This window comes from Bactrocera tryoni, chromosome 2, assembly GCF_016617805.1.
Source record: "Bactrocera tryoni isolate S06 chromosome 2, CSIRO_BtryS06_freeze2, whole genome shotgun sequence".
In the NCBI taxonomy this organism is placed as follows: domain Eukaryota; kingdom Metazoa; phylum Arthropoda; class Insecta; order Diptera; family Tephritidae; genus Bactrocera; species Bactrocera tryoni.
In genome coordinates, this window is record NC_052500.1 from 7,658,611 (window position 1) to 7,674,413 (window position 15,803).

Consider the following 15,803-nt stretch of genomic DNA (forward strand, 5'->3'; position numbering starts at 1 on the left):
AATCTACATATTAAAAATATTAATTCACCTCCGAATGCCTCATAAATTGCTTGAGCACCTTTTCTATGCAGGCCTACAATGAAAGTTTCGCTATTTCCTAACAATCTATTAAAGTATTTCACTCATTTCGAAAACACCCTTTTTTTGACCCACTCTTTCATAGCTTCACGTAGAGCGTTTTGCACTTAAAACTAGTTTTTATTAATTTATTCTTGCAGACAATAAACTAGTGTCTCTGAAAATTATCCACACGCGCAGCCAAACATTAGTCGGCAATAAAAAGCACACTTTGCACTTTCCTCTAAAAACATTAAAAAGCCATTAGAAGTAAGTGATGTGTGAAAGTTATACTCATATAATAGAAGCAAGGGCGAGAAATGTGTAAAACTGCCTTTAAAATTTCGCAGTGTGTGGTTTGTTACATAATAAAAAGTATACCATATACTTTTCACTAAAGAGTTACATAATATTTTTATATACATACGTAGTACATATACAGGATTGGCTTTATTATTACTCTATATATTCCCAACTTCCCAAATCAAGGACTGATCGGTCCACTTGGAGGATTTGGTTGCATGTTTTGAAGGAAATGAAGCAAATCGAGGAGCACTTTTTTTTTTCTAGAAACCCCAATATTTTAGTTACAAAGCTTTAACCTAGTGTCTTAGCTAAATAATGTAATCAAAATATAAAGCCTAATTCTTTAAAAATCGGCGATTTGGAACACGTTTTTATTTTTCAAAATTTCTCAGTAAATCGAAATTTATTTTTTCAACCAGTAGTTTAGAAATTAGAATTTAGAAATAAAAATTTTTGTATCCCGCATCTGTGTTCCCAATTTCGCGCCTTTGCGTATGCTACCCACTACGCAAATTTGTAGTGGTGATCCGCTGCAGGAAAAATTTCATTCAATTTGTTGCCGAAACCTCAGATTTCTACCAGGCGACCAGGAGCATGTAACAAGCAGCCACCGAATACGAAAATGCTTATAACTTCTGAACTACTGGTTGTCGAAAAAATTTATAAATGCAGAAATTTGCAGAATCGCATGGGACATATTTTTATTAAAGAAAAAATAAATTTGGATTTACCCAGAAATTTAGAAAAATAAAAATGTGTTCCAAATCACCGGTTTTTGAAGAGAAAATCGTCAAAATGATTCTTTCTGATAATCTTTCTCCTAAGTGAGGGTGTTAAAATGGGGTGTGTAAGGATTTCCGAGTATCTCTATATTTATTCCGAGTCCAAATTCAAATCGAATATTTTGCCCATAGACGTTTAGTGTTTGTTGATAATATCCAACTTTTGGTTTGATAATGCTTTTTGACAATCAGGCATTGCAGATCTGATGGGGTTAGATGCCTTAAGTATTTATGTCTAAATTTTCAAGATATGCTCCCCTCAGCTCGCTCTTCGCTCCCTTCAAGAAAGTGGCCCTCTCTCTTTCTTTCTTATCGGTTAATACCTTAGTTTGAAATAAACTTCCAGAGTTAGGTACAATAAAGAAGAGAGAGATCTATACATAAACGATAAAAAAATATGACCTCTGTTACAGAGTTTATTTCGAGATCGTTGGTATTAATTAGGCCAATGCTATGCAAATTATTGTATCGGGAAGACTTAGCTCTGAGTATTTAGGATAGAAGTTGGTGAGCAACGTAGCCGAGGTTAAAATTGTGTTTCTTGTCTCATATAAAACTTTTACGCAGAAAGGAATCCCTCAAACTTATAAACCATGCGAGTGAAAACGTTTTGCTCAATATTTCGCTCTTCTAGAATTCCTAAATTAATAGAAATTAACATTTGTGATGAATTTTCGTGTATGGAAATTTTTATATTTTTAGTTTTTTTATTAAATACATTTTATTCTTAATAGTTCTTTTAAAAATATTTCCTCAAAATATGTGTACATTAAAACTTAACCTAGAAATGTATGCGTATATATTTTTTATTAAATCAAAATTTCATAAATCGAGTCCAAAAGTCGTGTGGAAGTATTTTTAAACAAAAATGATATGAAAGCAATCAAATAATATAAATCAACATTATCCAAATGACAAAGAAAGTGTAGCGCTCTTCAACTCCAGCGTCAACTTCATTAATATGCATTTCATGCTTCAAGCACTCCACTCTCCAACGCAAAGTTCCAACAATTTACAGTAATCTAGTATACTTCACGCAACGATGCAAAATACATACACACACATCAGAATGGATTTGTACAGAAATTTCTCCTATCTAAGCATTAATCCGCAGGAATCGCGCCACCAACACGCACAAACCGGTCGCACTCAGCATGGTCACGTGATTGGCATTGCCGAGACGTGGCGTTGCCGCATTGCAGCCATCCTCATAGCAGGTGCAGATCCTCTGCTTATACCCCTCATTGTCAGCATCGAAGCAGTAATTCGTCTTCGCGCTCTTGTCGTTGTCCAAGCGTCCACAGCTGCGTATGATGCGATTCTCGCCGCTCACTTCGATTTTCGTAATCGTCTTGCGGCAAAACATATCGGGCGACTCGCATTCGGTTAGGAATTGCTCGTCACGTGGCGCACGCGGTGTTATCAGACGCAATTCCGTGCAATCCTCCTGCAGATGGGAGTTACACTGGTGACAACGGATGGCGTTCACTGTTGGAAAATGAAAAGAAGAGAAAGGCAATTAATGAAAAGCGTTTAAAATACTAATTTACTTTATTTCAAATAATTGCAAAAAATTCTAAGTTAGAAGGCATGTGTTTGGTTCTGTAGTTATATGTTGCGAGCTCTTGAGCAATCTAAAACTTATTTATATGTATTCCTTCCTACTCCCCAACTGGACCCACTAGAAAACATTTTTCAAAGTGGACAGCAAGTCCGAAATAAGGCGTGTTTGCATTGTGAAATGTTTACAGACAGAGACACTTAAACTTTTTTCCAATAGGGCGTTCCCAGACAAACTAATTCGATAAGAGCGAGGTTATGAGGATAAATAGAAGGGTTAAAAATCATGAGTTAAGAGCGATTTTGTGACGATAAACTGCGGAATCGTTGTAAATTTCGCCCCGAGAGAGGCTTTCAAACTAATTCTTCAGTACGCCTTACCAACACAAGACGAAACCATAAGATAAGAGCGAGGTTATGAGAAATGTGTGTGTGTCATGCATGCTATATCAACGAGAGATCTTTACAATATAAGTCTTTGAAGAAGTGTGAGGTGTGGTCAAAAACCACGAAGATATGGACTTAGATATGTTCCAGCTCTAGTAAAGACAATTTTACGGCAAAAGTTAATCTCTCCTAACCCTCGTTTCATATTTCACATTCTAACCACACTTATCCCTAACTACAACATTTAATAATAATTTTAACCACAAATTTGGTAATCACTTTCATTATTCAATTCCAGTTGGTAAATATATTTTATTTTTCATATTTTCCTTATTTATAAAGACGACATCAAAAGTTGCACAAATATTTGGCGCCACAAGTTTCACAATATCCGCCTCAACTCTACCAGACAAATGGACTCGAAAGAACCCATTCTATTGTGTAATAACGGTAATGGCGCAAATATAATGGAATTTACGAATCATCACAAAAAATCATTACGGTCATTGCAGACAAGTGTTGTCCATTAAAATGCAATAATGCTTTGTCATATACATTTGTCTTTGAGGAGAATAAATAAAAATTTCTTCCATTTCTTTGCTTCAAATTAATTATGGTAAAGTGTCACCAACGAACAACGCACAAGTGGGTTTTACTGAGTGACAAATGAAGTATGAAGGACACATGCCAAATTTGGCAAAACAACAAAAAGTTGAGTAGTTGTAAAAGTAATGACAGCTATTTTCGTCCACTTGAAGAGAGAGAGAGATACAAAGTGACAAGATTTACTAGAGAAAAAAGAGACATTGCTTGAAATTAAGTATCAAACGAAGTTCTCCGATTAATAGTCGAGTCTTGAACATTAAAAATATATGTATCTTGGCTTTGTGAAACCAGGCATCTAAACTCATGACCTTAGCCACCGGACAAGTTGTAATAATACTACAACCTTAACCCTTTAAAACGCAATATTGAAATCCCTTTCGTAGTGGTAACTTAATTTTGTATTCAGAGTCCGTTTTGTATCGCCTTCTTCCCTCACATAATTGACATTTTACATATATCTATGGTAATAATGCTTATCTCAAACCCCCAACAATTCAACTTGTTAACCCGGCAATTATTTAGACAGCATATTTCATTAAGTTCACATTAAATTTCACTACAAATTCAAATTAGCTGATCAAACGGACAGGCTAATTGTCCTTTCGTTTTCATTTTCTCCCTTGAAAAGTGAGTACTGGCACGGGCCTTGAAACGAAGCCGTCATGCACGTGTCAGTCGGAGCCTTCGCACATGCAACAAAATACAGCAGATAAATGTAGGCAAGTGTGGCAAAGTGGCATGCAACTGTCTAAATAATCAACCGACTGAAAAATATACATTTTTACATATGCAAGTATTATATATATCAGCTGACAAGTGGAAATTGGTAAAGTGGCACTATTGTAAGTTGCAATTGCCTTTATTGTTACTACTGTCAATTTGGCAAATGTCAGATGCTTGACATTTACTCGCGTACGGTTCTTGTGTTACATTGAAATATGTAACTATATATAGTTATACATATGGTACATACATACGTGGGTACATATTTGGAAAGTACGCAGCTTTCCCATAGAGAAATATAAAGAGTATGAAAATCCGCAAACTGAGTTTTTGCCACTATTTAAGGTGGCGTTCAATGTTTCAGGTTTCTAAAGAGGGTAGTGAGCGAATAAGTCAACGCATTCACCTTTGATAGTTTTTTCCATATCGTATCAATTAAGATATTTTTTTATACTTAGTGCTCTCGGGTAGTTGAAAAAGTAAGCAACGGAACTTGAAATTGAAAGTGGTGTGAGCCAAATTGTTCTGAGAAAATATCGCAGCTTATTGAAAGTTATACGGAAATATAACTTTACGAATTAGACAAGGGAAGAAAATAGTTTCTACGAAAAAGTTGGATAGCGTTTCTAATTTAAGATTTTATACCTTGAACAAAGCATACTAAGAGTGTCACGATATTTGCAAAACTAAAAAAAAAATGTCAGAGACCCTATAAAGCGTTTATAACGGGTTCTCCAAGTAGATGTTCTTCTTTCAATAGCTTTTTTTGACAGATCACGCGTGAGTCGTGTCAAGCTATCATGGTATTTTTGTTCAGTAATCTTTGAGATTTCATCATGAAAAGACTTAACGTTTACAAATCGTTGAAATTAATTACGAAAATTCATATGGTCAACATAATCAGTCTACTGAGCTTACTATTCGCAACACGATCACCCATCTTGAGACCCAGAATTCATTATTAGATAATATTCGAGCGAATATAGTAGGCTACATCCAGCAAACAGTGAAGAAAATATAGAAGCCGTAGCTGAGAGTGTACACGAAGACCGTGGAGAGTCGACTAGGCGCCGTTCGTTTTTATCGAAATCTTAATACAGCTTGTGAAAGAACTGCAGTCGCTCGACGGGTTCTTGAAATCTTCCCAGAAGATCCGACGTTTTCGAGCTAAATTTTGATAAGTTCATTTCTGGATCGAAAAGCAACCTGAAGAGATTCAAGAGCTGCCATTTCATAAAAAACGGCTTGGTGTGAGTTGTGTGCCGGTGGAATTTCTATATTTCTTCAAAAATGATGCCGGTGAGAACGTATGCGTGAATAGCGACCGTTATTGCGCTACGATAACCGACTGTTTAATGGCTGAAATTCAAGATCGTGATCTCGGCGACATTTGGTTTCAACAAGCCAGCGCCATTTCCCACACATCACATCAATCGATGGATTTATTGACAGAACACTTCAATAAGCAGATATTTTTACATTTTGGGCCGGTTGGTTGGCCACCAATATCGTGTGATATCATATCGTTAGACTTTTACCTGTGGGGATATGTAAAATCTAAAGTCTATGCGGACAATCCCGCTTCGATTCGAAGCAAAACATCACGCATATCATTCGCCTGTTACCAGTCGAAATGCTCGACCGAGTCATCGAAAATTAGAATATATGTACATATATATTTTTGAATATATATTCTTCACTGCATTTAATTTCAGACAAAATTGCATTATTTGTCATTGTTATTGAAATCAAGCACGTGCGAAGGAAAACAAATTCGAGGTAATAATATAGTATATACTATATAGTACATATCTATGTTCACATGCACCCATATTTGAGCTAATCTAATCTAAAAGAAGGGTATTCACTTAAAAAAAGTAATATATATACAATATATATATATTAAGGTGAGTCAAAAAAAACTAACCTATCGAAGTTCTTTTGATATTTTTTCACTTTTCAAAACTTTTAAATTTACCATCTTTTTTTTTAAAAAAAAAAAGCTCACTAATTTTAAAGGTTATTTTAAACTATACAAGCATCCGCGCGGTAAAGACTTAAGCTTAAAAGGTTGAAAAGTTAAGCTACTTTTGATTAAAAAATATTTTTTACATGTTATTAAGTGGGAATCTTTGACTGCACATCGGCACTTTTGAATATTAAGCTAAAGAGTCTGCCTTGCAAGTTATTTTTGTCTCTGCATACCATGCGATCAAGTTTGATCCGGACTGAAAAAAAATACATTTCCACCTATTAATTTTTCATATAAAGCACAAACTTCACATGAGCATAGAAAACGTTGTACTAATCTAGGATAAAATTTAAATTTATCGATTCGGTTTTCACGTGCAGTATAATTGGGCCAGTCTGGGTGAAATTTGGTCAGAAGCTATAAATTAGGAAGATTTGTTTTTGGCTCACTCTAATGTGTAAATACTATAGTACAGTAGATTCTCTGCCCACATACATATATGTATGTATATACAAATGTGTTTTATTACTTTCGAATACATGTTTGTATGTATATCTGCAGAAATGTATATTAACCTCGCAAGGAAATAAATCGAATTTTTCCCTATTTATTTCGACTTTTCTCGCCGCAGTAACACAAAATCATAGCACCGCAGATGCAACTCAGTTGCCGCCGTTGCTGCAATATTAAATTATTGTTATTGTTTTTTTTATTCGCGGCATTAAACGCATTTTCTAATCAAAACAAAATGGAAAACAAAAACAAAAGAAATTGAAGAAAATTTAGCTATCATATGTTCAGTTTACATATGTAAATATAAATGCCATAAAATATATGTATATGTAGTACTTAATGTGTTCACCCTGCTGTTGCGAAAGTGAAAATATGAGGAAATGCAAATAGAACTAAGAGAAAATGGAAGTGATAGATAGTGGTGGCATATATTAAACAATAACATATAATGTTATCAATATTATTTACTATTTAATTGTGTGTTTTCAAAAGTATATTGGAAATCATTAGCAATTGCCGGCTTTGATTCGTCATTTCTCTGCTCGCTATGATTGTGTGCTACTCTCTTAACAAAATTTTACATGTAAAAGCATCAGCAAAGCTATCGAGTTGAATTGATAGAAGAGAGTGCGCGGATACCTCAACAAAGTGGTATAGCCGTTATCTGCAATTAGCCAATTCAACCAAGTTTTGGTTTGCATATTTCAGATCACATTTACTATTGTGAAGTGTTCAAATTCAAATCACTACGGCAAACACAAATTTATTTTTCTTAGTGTACATATTTTTGAAAGTTATGTTAGGTTACACTGACCGGGTGTCACCCCATACATACTGGTCCTTAATCAGATCAATTTGTAGGTGTCAGACGACAGCTATGTGAGTTTGAAACAGGTGAAGTATTCGTCATTCAGGACGTAAACGCTCTTTGCGTACTTTAAGAGCGACTCAAAAATCTACGTTTTATACTTCGTCTGGTCCCTTGAACTGCGAAGCTCCTAGATATCTAATAGCCTTAACAGGCGGCAGCGTTAATCCGTATTAATTGTGCACTTAGTCTGCTTTAGAGGCTTCAAAAAATCGATTTTTTTGAGGATTTTTTTGGGAGGAAAAGATATAATCGATTACAGCGAAATTCCTAGGATTTATATTCGGACGGCGGGCAGAATGCAGGTCGCAATTTCTATCGGAAACAAAAAATTCAAAGAGATTCATATTTTTTTAATAATTTATCTTCTAGTTAAACTAAGAAAATTCCGAAAAAAAGTGTAAAATTTTATAAATTATTAAAAAATTGAGAAAAAAGTGGTTTTTGACCAAAAAAATTTTACTTTATGCTGTTTAAAAATATGTTCAAACTTGAATTTTCTTAGTTTTTTAGTTTAAATAGAAGATAATTTAATGCCAAAGATAATAAACTTTGCCTCAATTCCATACGACGTTTAGTTATTTTTGTATCCTGCCCGCCAATTAAGAAAAATCGTAAAAATGAAGAACCGAGAACACTCGCTTCAAAGTTTTCGCTTTCTGCCCAAATGCTTATATACGAGTATCTGCTAGTATATGATATATATAACTTTGGGGACATTTTCTTAGATAATTTTTAAAGATATTTAAATAAAAAACAAAAAATCGATTTTTTTAAGCTTCTAAAGCAGGCTTCCCCTTAAGGCATTCCATCTTGGCCTGATCCAACTGAGAGCCCTTTCGGAAATTTCATTTTAATATAAAACGTTTTTAGTCATTTGCGTTATTGCTGTACTGGCTTGGTAGCCACACGCATGCCACTTTTGGCAGTCTTATCAGTTATTTTGTTTCCCGGAATTCCTTTGAGTACTGGAACCCAGAATATTCGTACTTGCAGCCACTACATCTACTGCCTTTCTGCTTTAAAGGATTAATATAACATTATTATTTGAGCATCTGGTATAGTTTGTTCGATTCGCCGAATAGTAACGTTTGGCGAACCGAAGGCAGTTAAAATTTACCTCTACCCCGCCATTATTGAAACCTCTTTAACGAGCTAGATATAAGTATATACATACATACACTAAATAAATGCGAGCACGTTGGCGTACAATTTTTTCACAAAAAAAAGAACAAAGTGGTGTTAATTTGGATACAAAATAATAATTAGTACTAAATTGTATGGATTAGGAATCTTTTGCATGTGAAATTTTTCTGGAGAACAAATTTAATTACCAAGCATATGTGAAATTATTGTGTATTTATGTTTACTTTGGTAGTTGGACCGGTGCTAATTAGACACAACTTTGCGTATGAATGTGGTGTTTTTTACGGTGCAGTTGGAGAAATTAGAGAAGCATGGGAATTCTTTTCACATACTATTTTACATACATACATATTTTTTTATACATACATATGTATTTTTTATTTATGAAAAAAATTATGTTTATTTTAAATGTTTTTGTTATACATAATACGCAATAGAGGGAAAAATGTTACCAACTGACTTCCATACTTTTGAATAACATTCATTCTTAATGTTCAAAAACCTACTCTTAGGGGTTCCTTACAAGTTATAATATAGAAATAAAAATGTATTTCGTTTAACACACTTTATAAATTACAAAAGCTAATATCGAATTAATGGATTAAAATGAAGTTATAATAGAGAGAAAAAATATCACTGCAAGGCAGGCTTTGTAGCTTAATTTTAAAGCTTAAAGTTAAACTTCAGAAAATCTCTTATCATTGAGGTTATGCTAGGTAAGATAGACCAGTTTGGACTTTTGCTAAGTCCAAGAGTAGTACTTATCTTTTAGATCATAAATTTTACTAAAAATTTCCTTTCGTGAATTTTTTTTTTTTTTCAATTCAAAAATTCGAATATTTAAAAGATATAAACAGTACATCCCATTGTACGCATTAGGCTATATTGTATCATTGGCGTGTTTAACCATTCGAACTATCTTTAATTGAATAACTTGAATTCTAGTCTGCGCTTGAAAATAATAACATCTACGCAGTAAATAGCAGACTAGCTAACTGCTGCGAAAACAATTAGCACTGGAGTGGCAAATAATTACTTATGTGCTATTTTTAAATTGTATATATAAATATATAAGGAGAACATTTCAAACTTCATATACGAAAAAAGAACTCATTAAATTAATGTGCTAATTTTTAATCATGGCAAATATACTTAAAAATTAACATTCTAATATCAACAAAAAATTTACTGCTAAATTTCATACGTAATATATTGGTACTATATCCTAAACAGAGCATATTCAGTGAGGCATGAAATTTGAAGAAAACGTAGAATAAATGATCAGTGTGACGTGCTCAGTCGACTTAGCCGTGTCCGTCACTCTGTATGTCCGTCTGTATACACGCGAACTAGTACCTTAGTTTTAGAGACATCGATCTAAAATTTTGCACATGTGCTTCTCTTATCAAGATACTGCTTATTTGTGATGGCCGACGATATCCAACCACTATAGGATACAGCTGCGACACAAAATGACCCATCAGCAGCAAGTTCATGTATGGAAGGCTCCTCGATTTGACAAATTATTTTCACGAAATACAAACTGACCTTTCAAAATTCAGAAAAATATCTTTGTAAACCCTTTTATGCTATAAGAAATGCAACTGTGAGTGGTATTATAGTTTCGGTTCAGTCGAAATTAATTTCTGATTTTTTAAACAAATTTATATGAACCCGCTTTTGAAAGCAATGACAATCAAAAGGCATGTGACTCACGCACAAACCAGTTTTGGTCGTTGCCAGATATAGTAGAGTGCTCAAAATATGCTGCATTGTTTACCTGATGGCTTGGCTCTTGACATTTCCCGCAGTCATCGCGATCTGACAGCCTCATTTCGCAGGCGTGTGCTGCCACCAGACTGTGACCAGTGAGTATTCCAATCATGTTCTTACAGTCTCTTCAATTAAAAATGAGGAGGAGCTTTGTGTATTTTTGATCTACCGCTTTTCACATGACTTTTGCAGTTTAGCATTCCGATAGATGCTCTTGTCCAAATCGTGGTAATCGTCGTTATCGGATGACATCTGTACACCTGGTAATCCTATCCACTATCTCATTACCATCGACGTCTTTGTGACCTGGCATCCAGTAGAAATGAAGTCACTTGTTCCTGGCGGCACTCTACACAACTGTCCTGCTTCCCCAGACAATTCTCTCCGACATGCGAACCAAGGTAACTGCTTTGATTGCTGCTTGGCTGTCTACGTAAATATTAACTGTGGAATTGTCTGCTGATGCATTATAGACAAGCTCCACAGCTTCCCAATAATAAAGACCTTTGCTTGAAGCATTATGCAGGAGCTCCTCCGGCGGCTTAAAAGTCTGCCTTATCCTAACTTTAATTAGTATATCCCCGCATAAACTCCGTCCTCCTTTTTCGAGCCATTGAAATCTATTAATTCTATCAAATTTATTTCAGACTTTTTTCTTTGACTTACAACAAAACATATAATTTATTTATATATTTATTATATATTTTATTATTATTTTTTAATAATAATGACAGGCCGCATAGATCTATAAAATTTTCATTTTACATGATTTATACTATTTGAATATACAAATGTATATATTTTTGGCAATTGTATAGATTTAATCATCCACAAAGGTCAAAGTGTCGATGTATCGTTGCGCTTCGGCGCCTTGCCATTGTTCCTAGGAGGCGCTTTTATTTCTGGCACACTCTACGCGCAAATAAAATGCATTTGTTTTAAATCAAAGCAAATTGAACAATTCGAAAATAGCACAATGGCGACAATATACTTATAAAAAATTGTGTATACTCATATGATGAATACTTAAACAAGCCGAAAATGTTTGATTACGTTGAAAAAGATAAGCCTATAGCCATATAGTGTTCATCGCATATAACAGACGTACATACATATGCATAGTAGATATGTTAATAGACATGCGTTAATCAACAACATAATTACGGATTGAACAAATAAGAACTTTATTTTTGTGATATCAAATTGGAATGACATATTCACGAAGTTACAAACAATAAACTTTTATCGTTTTACATTTTGTCTAATGCTTGATTGCACAGATTTTGCAATGAAGACAATTTTTTATGAAACTAAAATAAACTAATACCCTCTTCTTCTATTTGATTGTTGATATGTGCACTACCACCTATTTCAGCCGAGTTCGCCGAGAATGGCGTGTTTGTTGCTTCCATGTTCGAAAAGTGAAGCTCAATATAGCAAGTGCTCAATGTACCCATATTATTTACTCTTCACCCACTAGCTGAAACTGACAGTCTCAAATTTGATACAGTCTCAAAGCGCTTTGCCGATCTGTAAGGGTGTTATAATCCAGCATATAGGAAGGAGTTTATAGATACCACAACATCAATCTTCTCAGGATCGACCTTTCAACTTTAATTTCAGAACTGAAAGATTACGAACTAACTTAGTATCTGTAAGGGTCTTATAATCCAGTATATAGGAAAAAGTTTATAGGTATCACAGCGCACCGGCGTTCTCAGCTGTCCAAATGAGATCCTTCTTAGGATCGACCTTTTAACTTTACTCTCAGAACTGAAAGATTTCGAACTTGCTTACAAACCATACTCTAATGACACATACTTCAGATCTTGATACCCCATCATACGATATTCATCGGCTATCAAAAATCTTTGGCAATATTATTTCTATAATGAAAAACTCTCAGTTTTCTATATCATACGAGTATATTACAATGTGTGTATAAAGATGAACTTAAAAATATCTTTATTTTTGGAGAGATATCTTTACTTCTTATGTGCCTTCTCAGTCCAAAGTAATTGTAGATGGCAAGAATGTGTCTTCAAAAAAGTTGAGAAAGTTTTTGGTTTCAAAATTTGGAGAATATCTGGTGATATGTTGAAGTATGAGAGAAATCATAACATTAATCAGTTCATTGTAGGCTGATTTTAACCGAACGAAACCTTGTCTGTGATATTCAGTAGGCTTATTAATTAAAAGTGGACATAGTTTGTGGGATCACCTTCTTGTAATTTGAGCATGAAAAACCTAAGTCGCAACTGGCAGATCTGCACACTCCTCATACGACTTTCATAATTCATAAGTTCCCTTAGCTTCTCATATGAACTAACTCCCTTATACTCGGGTATTTAAACATTGAATGGCATTTCAACCTACCTTCCAGCACAGTCGCATCTACCGCTAAATTATCTAACCTATCGACGTCACGTTCATTCTACTCATTGAATTTATTACAACTTAAATAATAATTTAAGTAATCGGGTAGGTTCTTTAAGTAGTTTTGCATTTAACGGCCGGTAATTAAGTTATTACCCTGCTCAGCAATAAAATGCACTTAAATCAAATGAACCTAACTGAAACTAGTTAATAAGCGATAAGTCAACAATAAAACCAGATAAAACTGAAGTGTGTTCGTAAGGTTGTTCGACATTCATTGCATTTCATTGACTGCTTAACCGCAAGCGCCATTGTAAAATTAATTGTTTGATATGGGTATTTACTTAGTCTCAAAACAAGAGTATTACTTTTTCGCAGCTCGCAAAAGGGTGCTGATTTACAACGACATGCTTTAAAAGGATGATGAGCATTGAACGATCGGGATGTTCGGGAACATAAACGAAGGCCGAAAAGTGGTCGTTTAATCTACGAATTTGACGGTCGGTTGCAACATGGGCCAAATTTTTAATACTCAAAGAGATAGAGGCTTTTAACTGTCATTCTGTGGTATATCAGACTCGAGAGGTTATCAAAACTTTTTCTAGTCATTACAATATTCAAATAATTGAGCTCGTTGTGAATACCATCATTGCACCACGGCATGTTTTTGTATATAAGTAATACGGTAACATTTTTATAGCGTCTATAAAGTTGGCAATAAAACGCATGCGGTTAGCGAATAATAACACCATGTATAAATAGCGAATGCTAAAAACCTAGTTAAATGAGATTTATGAAAAGTGCTTGGAACTAGAAAACTTTAACACAAATTAATAAACTATTTTTATCGTACATGTGTTTGTATGTATAATAGACTATTTGTTTATAAATATTCATTATCAAGTAATCGTTTGCTTTATATTTTATGTTAGATATGAGAACTAGCTGTAATAAACCGTTGTTTGCGTCATTATTTTGCGACAATGGAATGATAAAATGCCATCTTTATAGTTTTTATATTATAATCCAGAGAATGCTCCGTATTGCGAGCAGTGGAAAGCTACACACGAATTATCATCATATACTAAATCGGAAAAACTCTGCTTTTATAGGCCCAAAGTAGTCCCCAACAGTCTTTGAACGCATATATGTCGGTCTGCCTTCCTATTGGATAAACCCGACTGTCGTAGGAACTGATTTTTTGTCCAGTTAAATAGTATAAATAACTTTATATAGGAAATAAGTCCGGACAATCATATACATATGTATATATTTTTCAATATGTTTGCTTAGGGTTTTTTATCATCTTGGTCAGATATAACACCTTACAAGATTTTGTTCGGCCAGTTCAATGCCGTCTCGTCAAATGACAAGATTTTCTATACAAATACTTGATTCCGATTGTTCACTTTGTATGATAAAATCTTCAAATGCAAAAGTTCTTCCAACTGGTAGAGAGTCTTCACACAGTAGTATAGTGGGAGGTTCAGATGAATGAACAGCTTTTTGAAGAGTCAGTGACGTGTTCAAAATTTCAAATCGATACCTCAAAAACTGCGGGTCTAGTTCGCGTATATACAGACAGACCGACATGGCTATACCACTCAGCTCGTTATCCTGATCATTTATACAAGTATATTTTATACGGTCACTGACGTTTCCTTTCGGATGTTACAAACATAGTGGGAAACTGAATATACCTTGTTCAGGGTATAAAAATTCTGACTCCATACGATTCTAGGTTAGATAGGTGTTATGGAACATAACGTTTACTGGTAACGAAGTGAGATGAGCATTTTTCACTACCAACTCTTGTTAGGCGTTCTTTACATTAAGTCGACGTTAGATTAGGCATTAGATCGCGTCAGATCACATTGGATGTTTAAAATAAAATCACATAAAAGACGAACATTTCTGTATATCACTTTTGTTTTAGTAGTTTTTTACATTCTCTATGTTCTAACTCTACTTATCCCAGTTAAGCTCGCGTCTGCTACATTCTCATGCCTCTTTTATGATTATATGATTCCTTTAATTCGATAGGTTAGAAACATTACATCGGATTCTTAACCCTGTTTTCATCTAACATTACCATTCTATTTGAAAACAGCCAACCCTCAGCAGGTAATGAAGATTTAGAAGAAAGCGTCTGAAAACTAATAACTCATAAATCTGTTAACCGGATTGAGGTGGCCTTAAGCCAGTGGGGTTCTCAATATGAATGATTACAATTAGGAAAATAATTCTTTCAAACATATTAATGTATTCCAGAAATCGATTAGCAATTTTTTAGATTTCTAAAAGAATACTTTAAAAATTAAAAAATATCACATGCTATTTAAAATATTATAGTTATACTTGAAAACTTACCCGATGGCATAAAACAGCAAAATATGATCATTATTACAGCTGTAGAGATGAATAGGGCTTTAGCTGAGGTTGTGTATGCCATTTTTTTATAATGAAGTATAACTTTTAATTTATAATACTACAAGTGAGATATTTTTATTTCATTAAATTGAAATTCAATTTTTAAGTATTTTTCCAACTGTAAATATTTTCAAACACTGCAAAGAGAAGAATTAAAAAGTAAATATTAAAATTTATAATTAATAAGCCTAAATGTATAGTAATAATAAAACAATTTATATAAAGCAATTGAATACACAACATATAAAATAAATTTAAATTTATAAAATCTACCAAATGAATAATATAAAATTTTATACTTAAA

The 15,803-nt window shown here is 33.9% G+C and overlaps 1 protein-coding gene across 1 annotated transcript; it reads right to left on the minus strand.

Moving 5' to 3' along the window:
* Positions 1 to 1,863: 1,863 nt before the first annotated feature.
* On the minus strand, positions 1,864 to 15,593 carry LOC120768161. Its single transcript, XM_040094722.1, has 2 exons — positions 15,440 to 15,593; positions 1,864 to 2,633 (listed from the first exon to the last, which is right to left on the minus strand). The coding sequence occupies exons 1-2, from the start codon at positions 15,519 to 15,521 to the stop codon at positions 2,242 to 2,244; spliced, it is 474 nt and encodes a 157-aa protein (XP_039950656.1). The 5' UTR covers positions 15,522 to 15,593; the 3' UTR covers positions 1,864 to 2,241.
* Positions 15,594 to 15,803: the final 210 nt, after the last annotated feature.